The 10,720-nt window shown below is 35.2% G+C and overlaps 1 protein-coding gene across 1 annotated transcript in view; it reads left to right on the top strand.

The window, feature by feature from the left end:
• The window catches only part of LOC107728387 (netrin-1-like), a 68,910-nt gene that overhangs the window by 45,316 nt on the left and 12,874 nt on the right, over positions 1–10,720 (top strand). Inside the window, exons 5-6 of the mRNA XM_016538534.1 lie at positions 2,412–2,465; positions 7,845–7,919. Coding sequence (XP_016394020.1) covers positions 2,412–2,465; positions 7,845–7,919 — 129 coding nt within the window. The remainder of the gene's footprint in view (positions 1–2,411; positions 2,466–7,844; positions 7,920–10,720) is intronic.

The following is a 10,720-nucleotide window of genomic DNA, read 5'->3' as shown; positions in this document are numbered from 1 at the left end:
TCTCATTCCGGCGTAATAATCAAGGAACATTGCTGCCGTACCGTGGGTGCAGCAGCGCTCTTTGCTAGATGCAGCGCCTGAAAATAGTCCCCAGCACGCTCCCTGTGCAAGCAGGTGGTCACGTTGGTTATGTCGACAGAGTTCAGCCTATTTTCAGGCGCTCGAATATCGAAACTCTTTGGTCATTTTTGAGCGAGATGCTAACGGTCTAATCAGATTCAATGATCTATGCTAAGCTACAGCTAAAAGTGCTACCGCCAGACCCGGAGATCGGCTGAATGGATTCAAAAACGGTAAAACTCAACTGTTTAACTCTAGGGGAGTTGGAAAATGAGCCTATTTTCAAAAATAGTGGAGTGTTCCTTTAAATTAAAATCAACCAGAAATAAGAAAGCCTGCATTAATATACAATATTTGCAAAGACACCATTTTACGGAAAATTGCTTGATAAAAAGACTTATTGAAAGTTTAACCACTACTGTTAATCCACTATAATTACAAGCAAAATCAAGATTTTATGTCCTAATTTGGGTAACTACGATAATCCTTTGTCAACCTAAGTAAATCTGTTCAACTTTAATAGCTTCATATGTTTTGGTTGTGGTTAAAAACTAGTAAGTGTATTTTATCTATTTATTACTATATATGAGAGTAATGCTGCATTCAAGTCCTCCTGGGATGTTCGTACTTACGAGTTGACAAGTCGTAATTACGACGTCAGGTGCGTTCAAGTCAGTTTAGTCGGCACAAGATGGCGGTGTACCGTCTTTTAATAAATTACAAGAAAATACAACAGGGTCTGCATTTTTTTACTTGGAATTCAGCTTCGTAACAAGAACATGACCAATTTAAGTTTATAGGACAACTAAACTATCAATTTAAACAAAAATTTACCGTCAACTACAGACGTTGCATCCATCGATTCCGCCATGTTTCTCATTGACACGCCCCCAACTCGGAAACTCGGAAACTCGGGGCTTAAAGAAAATTCGAGTTTCCCACTCGTAATAACGACTTTGTGGTGGCGTTCATGTGCGTTCAACTCGTAAATTCGATCTATCCGACATGACTTGAACGCACCATAACTTAAGATCAATTGTACACCTCCTACTATGCAATTGAACAATAATTGTGAATAACATGAAAAATAATAATAAAAAACACTTAATCATAACTATATATGTAGCTATTTTCAAACAAATTAGTGGCAAAACAGTGCTAAATCACACTGAATTACCTTCAATTTTATTGCATCTCTTCTACCTCTTGAAAAATGAGGGTGACCTATAAATAAATAACACAATGACACAAAATGGTTGTTATAAAAACACAAATAATAATCTATTATTCAAAAATTATTCTTGGACTGAATGAGGTGGCCCAACATGACTTGTTGTCCCATTACCACCCACAGAGACATCAATAATAATACTCCAAAGAAATTCTGCATTAACAACTATTATTATTCATGATTTCATGGCCCCGGCCCATTTAATTTCCGTATTGGTCCCCCGTTCCATTATTTCCTTGGATGGACATTTGCTGATTGCCCTCCGCTAAGTCAAACAGACCATAAAGCCCTGGCTGACATGACCTAGTGTGCCCTGAACCTCGCTGACGGCCTTTCAATTCATAAATCTCACAGCCTGCTCCAGGGGCATGATGGGTGATATGTTTATTGGCAGTATCAACAAGGCAGCAGACGGTCTCTGTGGCGATTAAGGACAGGCCCACACAGCAGCTGGCATTTCTCGATAAGATACTCGCTGGGAGCGCAATACAATGCGCGCCTATTAATGTGAACCACTTCTATTATGCAGTAACTGATGACATCGAAATAAAGATTTATCTGGACCGCTGACAAAAGCGACTGTAGACACGAAGCCATTCAGATTTACTTGGCAAGAATTCACGTAGACAAATGAAACTCCCGATCCCCGAGAAACTAGATTTCCCCTAATTTCTCAGGGTTGGTAACAAATGTGCTGTTAAACCTGGAGAGAAAGAGGGAGCCCCAGCAATTGAGTGGAAAATATTTGTTTTCTCATATATTTTGTGATATAACGTGCTTTTGTTTTAATAGCCTGATATTAAATTTTTGCGACATCACACTTTTTGCCAACTGCACATTTTAACAAGCCTCGAACCCCCATCGGTGTATATCTGACAGCAGAGCGCTTCAAAGAAGGAAGAAGGGGCTTTAGACAGGAAACCCATTAAAATTAGACACCGCCACATCTTCACCTCATCAGTGATATGTCTGATAAACCTGATATGTCTAATAAACCTTATCTTAAAAAAACAAATGTAAGTTAAAATATTAGGCAAAATGTGTTTATTGGAAGCAGCTATGGCTAGAAACGACTTCTGGCATGAGGTTTTGATTGTTTGTTCTTGACTGTTTGTTGCAGAGATTCCTGTTGCTGCACCCACAGCCACCTACAGCAGTTCAGAAGAGCCCACAGGTGAGTTCAGGAAAGCAAATAAAACCAGTAAAAATACTTTCAAATTCACTTACTTAAGGCATTTGTAGCTCTATATGGGAAGATACTCCAAACACAAATTTGTGTTTATTGTTTGTGATTTTTATGCTTTGATTCAAACTTTCTATGCAATACCTAAATGGGAACTGCAAAATGTTGATAATAATAACACAGTGAAACAATTTTTTATAAAAGTTTTGTTTCACCTTTATTTTTAACGTTTCTTTATGAAGTTTGACATGCTGAATACAAAAATCACGTTACTTTTTGTGTATCATGAACAGTTCTCATGAAATCTAAAAGAATATGTTGACAACTTATACAAGCTCCAGAAAGCACTAGAATATTACAGAATGTTACAGAAACTTCTAGAAAATTCCTTGTAAAAGCAAAATATCTTTAAAAAAAAAGCAAAATTAGTCCAAAAACTTATCTGTACTAAACCAATGCTTCATAATTAATGATAGAAGTTCTAGAATTTAAAATGTACCTGACATGAATGAATATGTACCAAAATATTGATGCTGTGTGAAAATAAATAGTACAATAATAAATAGCACCCCAGAATTTCAGAAGAACCTTAAAAAATTTAAGTGAAACAAATGTTTGCTACATTGTATAATAATAATAATAATAATAATAATAATAAATACTATCTTAATATAATATATTAATAATATATTTTTAAGTTTTCTCACAATTAACAATTTCTTAATGGTGGAAACATGCTTTCATAACATTTATATATAATTAACTTTTAAAATTAATTATATTATAAAAATGACAAGAATTACAAAAAGTAATAATAATAATAATAATAATAATAATAATAAATACTATCTTAATATAATATATTAATAATATATTTTTAAGTTTTCTCACAATTAACAATTTCTTAATGGTGGAAACATGCTTTCATAACATTTATATATAATTAACTTTTAAAATTAATTATATTATAAAAATGACAAGAATTACAAAAAATATATATATATATATATATACAGTACACACACACACACACACACACACAAACAAACATATATAAGTGTAATACGTAAAGAAAAGGAATAAATTGGAATATAATTACCTAAATTCTAAATAATTTTAAATATATGAATAACTTTAATTATATTAAATATTAATAATAATATATTAATCTGTCTTCAAATGAGTTTGTCTCTCATTTCATGCCAAAACAAATCTAATCAATATTTCATGTCCATTTATATATTTATTTGTCATGTGTGTCAATATTACACAATAAACCCCATCAGGGTGCTGACTTTACAGCATGCCTTAGATTGCCAAAACAGAGCCATAAAAATGCAGCAGTGGATCTTTGATTTGTATGATCTGCGTGAGGTTTTCTTAATCGTGAGGATGTCAACATGTGCCATGGCTCTCCTTCTCTACACGCTCTGTCTCAGTCACCATCCAAACTGGCTGGGACCCTAATCTGATTACATGCTTCATTTGAATGCGTTTGCTTTCCCGTCACACTCCCGCAGCGCTGTACCGTGAGGGAGAACACACCCTTGTACTTTCATTCATACTCAATTACCCAAGCTGCCCGATCACTGTCTGCGCTGTGGGAGTAACGCCTGTGACGTGCAGTCGTCCCATGGAGCCAAACTCAGCAGCTAAAGGCTTTCTGGCTTATTTCAGCTCTGAGATGTTTCACTAAGAGCAGTTACATTTCCCTGGTTAGCGCACATGCAACAGACACGTTGAGTTGTGGTGGTCAGTGTGACATGCTGGTTCTAATCTTGTCTGCAACAAACTGGTCCCAGTTTTGTTTCAATAATAATTATTATTAATCAATAATTTAATATCCCATCTGTGGCACTTATGTGGGAGATGTGATTTTGGGTCTGGCGTGTATTGTGTCCACTGTTTTCCGTTACACTTTGTACATATGTTAAATTTCACATACAAATCGAAATATAAATATAGGTAATTGAAAAGTTAAATTGGCTGATAAAAATATTAAGTATAAATACAGCCAGCTTGGTATTTTTAGCAGCCTGTTTTTATTTATTTCAAGATGATTTCTACAGTAATTTTCACAATATATATAGTTTCAATGGTACAATTTTAATTAAATTAAATTAAATTATTATAATTTTCATTCAGACCTGCATAGAAATATCAGTTGTCACTCTGTATCTCCCAATAATACGCCTTAGTATGATATTTAAAGTTTTATGTTCAAAGTGCTGTAGTTTTTATCATTGTTGCATTAAAATATATAATTTACTGCAACAATGATGATTGAGAGATGAACAAATAAACATTTCTCAAAAGCCTGTTGTATCATATTTGATACTCGCATTTTAACTTGATTTTTCTCCAAAAATTATGTACTGTATGGATAATCAAGTAAACCTAAGATGATTTAGACCAGTAGGTGTTAATTTTGAAATATATCACTAACAATATAAAAGCTATTCTTACATATACTTTATAAAAACATTAAAGATTTCATAGCTAAAGGACAATTTCAAAGAAATTTAATGAGAGAATGACAGTACAAAACATGAAACATCACTATATTGTAAATGATATACACTACTATTCAAAAGTTTGTGGTCAGTAAGATTTTTTAAAACGAAATTAATACTTTTATTCATCAAGGATGCATTAAATTGATCAAAAATTACAGTAAATAATTTATAATGTTTCTATTTCGAATAAATGATATTATTTCAAACTTTCTTGTCCTTAAAAAATAAAAAATAAATCTTTTAAAAAGATTAAAAAATTTTAATCCTTAAAAAAGTCAATTGATCATGGTTTCCACACAAATATTAAACCACAAAACAAATGTTTTGAACATTGGCCATCACTGGAACAAATGTAAAATCTATATGAATAGAAAACAGAAACTGTAATAATTTTCCACAATATTACTGTTCAAAAATACTGATTTTACTGTATTTTTGATCAGATAATAAATGCAACCTTGAGACTACTTTCAAAAACATTCTGGCTGCAAACTTTTGAACAGCAGATAGAATATATTCAAAAGTTTGAACGGTAGATAGAAATATTAATATTTACATGATGAATTTATGATTAAACATATTAATTTAAAAAGGGGCCAAAACCTATGTAATAGTAAGTTTAACCTCTTTTCTTACTCTGTTTACCTGTCCTGCTGTAGTTTACTGTGAGGACTCTCCAGTGTGGCTCCCCAGCGGAGCAGCACAGTTGTGCTTGAGGGACTCTATTAAGCAGACATTTGTCCCTCCACAGGGGACGTCCATTATGGAGGGGACGTGGGTGTAATGGGCAGCGTCAGGCATTGTACCGCTTGCCTAATGGCAGCCCAGCCTTGGGGACAAGGGGGACAAGGGCCGTCGCCACACAAAAGCTACCCCGTCCTCCGTTCATGCATTTACATGGAAATCAGGCGTGGCTGATATGGACTCGCTAGAATCATTTACTTTTCTGGGACGCCACTCCCTTCGCCGCACTTTTTCTCACTCCCTGCCTCCAGTTCTCCCCCCACGGTCCTTCACATCCTAATTCTGCGCACCACCCCCCAAAGCTGCCAGACATCTCGCTCTTCTAGCCCTCAACCCCCCTTTTACTTTCCCCCTTCAAACGTTTTTTTTTTAAATTCGGGTTGGTGGTTCTTTCCTGCTTCGCCGTTGCCCAGGTAACCTCATTCAGACGGAAAATAAAGGGACATGAAAAGGGTGGATTGGACAGAGGGCCGAAGAAAATAATGAAGTTTGTCCATATTCAAGCGAAAGCTGAAAGGTCTTCTCGCTCCCATCTCTTCCAGTCAGCCAGAAATCTCAAATTTATTACGCTATGTAAAGTAGCTGCGACGAGAGACTCTCGGGTTTCGGTTTGCGTCAGGAGAACCGAGCCAACGCTCTGGTTTGGGTCCAAAAGGTGGCTGGCGTTGAAGTGACTCCATCGGCCAGGCCTCAATGTGGGGTTCAAATCTCCATGGCGGTGTCGAATAGATCCGCTGAGCGCTAGAGCTATAAATCATAGCGCGCTGGACGCCATCCCTGAGGTTTATATGTGGAAAGCTGTGTTTAAATGAGGATTCGCTTTTGTGGGCATTGTGACAGGGGTGTTCTGTGTCTGAATGAAGTTTAAATGACCTGTGAACCCCCTGCCCTGACATCGTTGAGTAAGTGGGGGTATATGGGGAGGCGCTGATAATTAGGGTGAGAAAATGACTGGGTTAAGTGAAGAAAAGATTAAACGATTAAATAGCCATTAAGTCTTAATTAGGTCCAACGTAACTCTCTTTAAATGTGTGAATGATGCAGCGGCCCCAGAATCATCTGGACACTCAAAAGTGCGTCTATGTTATTGCATTAGACAATATGTAATACAAAACAAGTGGCATCTGCAAACAAATGATGCTTTTTGTAGTTACTTTTACACAGTTAGTCCCAGAATTCCCTACATAAATGGGACATTGATTGTTTAAGTGTCATTTGGTTTGATATTTTGTTATCTATCGCAATGATATTCATACATTTGTGCCACTTTGTTATTTTCAATAACCCAATAAATCCTACTGTAGCATATTTGATACCCGAATTTCTAAGGCCTCTAAATGATCAACATGATCAAAACTTTGCTGAAAAACCTGTTGTTCACAATCTACTACATGCCTTCTGTCATCTGATTGACGACTTATACTTTTTTAGCAAGTAAAATATCTTTTAGTATCGTTCTAAAAACGTCCCCCTTCTGGTTGTGGTTCACATGTCTTTTAGCTGTGATATCTTTAATGTTTTCTTAAAGAATACGTGAGAATAACTTTTTAATTGTTGCATTAAATTATATATTTTGCCCCACAATAAAAACTATAGCGCTTTGAACATAAAAGCAACTGATATTTCTATGCATTTAATTTAAGTAGTCTGCTATTGATTTACAAGCAATCAGAATTTCATCTTACTTTTTGAACATATAAATATCAGCAGCTGCACCAAATTGTATGTGTATGTGCGTGTATATATACACATACACACACACACACACACACATATATGTATATATACAGTATATATATATATATATATATATATATATATATATATATATGAATCCTTGAGTATGACCTCCATATTGTCTTAAATCATACTTTAAACTTGATGTCTCAACAAAAAATGCATATGCAAAATTTTTTGTTGAGATTTTTAACAATTGTTTTCTGTAAAGGTTCAATAAACTGTTCCATTTCAAAAACGTATAGAATAAAGCACCAAAGATGTTCAAAAATGCCTCCTCATGTTTTCCTCATCCACATCTGACAACTCATTTAGTTGTTTCACACAGCTTTTACCTGTGTTTCACTAGTTTTCTGTCTGTTATCTTCTTCAGACTGTGACTCCCACTGTAAGACTCCCAAGGGCAAGATGAAGGTTACCATGAAAAAATACTGCAAAAAAGATTTTGGTAAGTAGCTCTTATTTAGAAACGCCTGCTTCCTTTTCACTTCACATCATCAGACATCTTTCTCTTCTATGTCTTTTCCATCTCTCTCTTTATGTGTTCCCCCGCTCTCATAGTGTTGACAGCTTATTCAGGGGCTAAAGGTTTATGTTATAGCATCAAAGCGTGTGAACTCAGCAGGTTTCTCCAGATGGACACGCTCAAAGTGCCTCGCAGCATCTAGAGGACAAAGGGGACAGCTGGTTCCTGTTGAAAGCAGAGATTTCAGTTTAAATTCTAATATAGTTAATATAACAACGGACTTATAGAAGTTCAAGAATGTAGTTATAGGTTTTAAGTTTATAAGTGGCACAACAGATAGACAGATTCTTACAAATGTGGTCAATGCAGGTTTTTATCATCTTCTTGAGAAAGTTCTACCACGTATGAGAAACATATTAGATTAGAAAGAAAAAAACAACAATACAGAAAACTCTGCATACACTCAGTTTCATATATATTAAACTAAAGTAGCTGAATTAGTAGAACAAGGCACTATAGCATCAACAAAGTGGTGGGTTTGATTTGGGGTTGGAAAGATTTTTTTCATATTTTGGATTTTTTTTTCAAAAAGTCACTTATGTTCACCAAGGCTGCATTTATTTAATTAAAAGCACAGGAGAAACTGTAATATTGTGAAGTATTATTACCATTTAAAATAGGTTTTCTATTTGAATATATTTTAAAATGTAATTTATTCCTGTGATGCAAAGCTGAATTTTCAGCATCATTACTCCACGACCCTTCAGAAATCCTTCTAATATAATGAGTTGGTGCTCAAGAAACAGTTCTTATTACCGTATCATCAATGTTGAAAACAGTTGTGCTGCTTAATATGCTTGTAGAAACCATGATACATTATTTTCATGATTCTTTGATGAATAGAAAGTTCAAAAGAACAGCATTTATTTGAAATGGAAATCTTTTGTAAAATTATAAATATCTTTACTGTCACTTTTCATAAATTTAATGAATTCTTTCAGAATAAAAGTATTAATTTCTTTAAAAAAACGTTGGTAGTGTAGTAGTAATGGTAGTGTATATACTGGTAAAATTTACACTTTAAATTTGGTGTAAGTTGCTATATTAGTATTCTATATTTGTTGTACTTTACCTTGTATCAGGGTGCAGTATAAATGCTCTTGCATGCAAATGTGGTAGAGGCAGAATCACTCTTTGACTATACTCACAGGTCCTCTGGCTGTTTGCAGAGCAGAGAAAAAGATGTTTGATTTCACAGTGTGATATCATAAACTCATTCCTGACTGGCCTCAAGTCTGGAAGATTTGCGGTGTCCAAGAGTGAGGACCACACTGCCTCTGCTCAAAACACTGCCAAGCTAGAAAGAAAAAAAGAAAATGAAGAAAGACAGACAGACATGTGTCCCTAAATAGATGCAACGCATGTTTCTAACATAAGCAATGTTTCTGTCTTTACTAAAACCTGGAAAAAATATATAACCAAACATTGTGTCCCAATTTGTATGCTATCAGATCTTATATAGCATGTGAGAAATCTCTGATCAAAGCATGTTGAAAACCGTACACTCTTAAAAAGAAAGGTTTTTCAATGGCATCACCACCTGTTTACGACACAATTCCAGATTGCTTGCCTATTACTTAGTGTACAGTACAATGGGGTCCAAAAGTCCGAGACCACTAGAAATGCATTCATTTTTTAAAATTGAGTACAATTTTTGCCCTTTTTCTTTACATAATATTCTATATGATTAGCATAATTTCAATATGAAGTTGGAAGTCTGCTGTAAAGCCTGCTGATCTCCAGCATGATTTGCAAATAATCATCTTGAGTTTCAATGGATTGTAGCATCTGTACAGAGTTCTTCACATGTTCGTTGTCACAAATTTTCTTATTTGATCAGTGAACTAGAAATAGTGCAGAAGCAACTTTGCTTTCATGTGCAAAACCTTGTTTATTTCCAGGCTTAAATGAAACACTATTCAGATTTTCAGTGTGTTTTCAGACTCTCAGACACAAGCGTATATGAAGTGCCTGCAGCATTTAGCACAAACTGAAATGTGTCTTTGCGGATAAGACTGTTGCACACAGAATTAAAGTTATAGACACCCAGAAGTCCAATTTATCTCACGCACAGAGGCCATCTAAAATGCAATTTCCTCATTAATCAGTAGCACCTTATCTATATTAACATCTCTATACTGCTCATTACTTGAAAAGACTCATTTACAATCCCTCTCAGGTTTCTAAAACATTTTTAGGCATCCCCTAGGGTGAAGCTGATAATATTAAAATAGATAATATCCACCGGTTGAATCAGCAACCGCACAGACTAGCAGAACAATAAAATGCGGCAGAGAAAGTAAGAGAAGGAGCTATTAATGGCATTGCTGGTCATCTGTAGCTGCTATCGTTCAGGCCGTGATATTAAGTTTCATTCGCTTTCACTCTCAGCCATAAGTGTTCATACTCAGAGGTTGTTCTCGTAGGGAAGTCGTTCATCATGTTGGTGTTATATAGGACAGGTAACACTGGCTAAGCCGAGTGTCCTGACTGCAGTATAAATCTCAGTGGGTGGGGAGTATGAAAGGGCTAATGGCGTCTCCCTGTTCAACCAGCTCCCACGTGTCAGAGAGACCCCATGATTTTTATTTTTCTGCACATTTAAAACAGACAATAAAAGCTGTTTTTGCAGGTCTGGCCTAGAACTACAATAAAAAGAAAAAACAAACAAACAAATACATCTCAATTAAAAAAAAATAAAAATAAAAATCTGGTTGACCCCA

This window comes from Sinocyclocheilus rhinocerous, unplaced genomic scaffold (assembly GCF_001515625.1).
Source record: "Sinocyclocheilus rhinocerous isolate Xijiao unplaced genomic scaffold, SAMN03320098_v1.1 scaffold463, whole genome shotgun sequence".
NCBI lineage: Eukaryota > Metazoa > Chordata > Actinopteri > Cypriniformes > Cyprinidae > Sinocyclocheilus > Sinocyclocheilus rhinocerous.
This window is presented reverse-complemented; position numbering and strand designations above follow the sequence as displayed.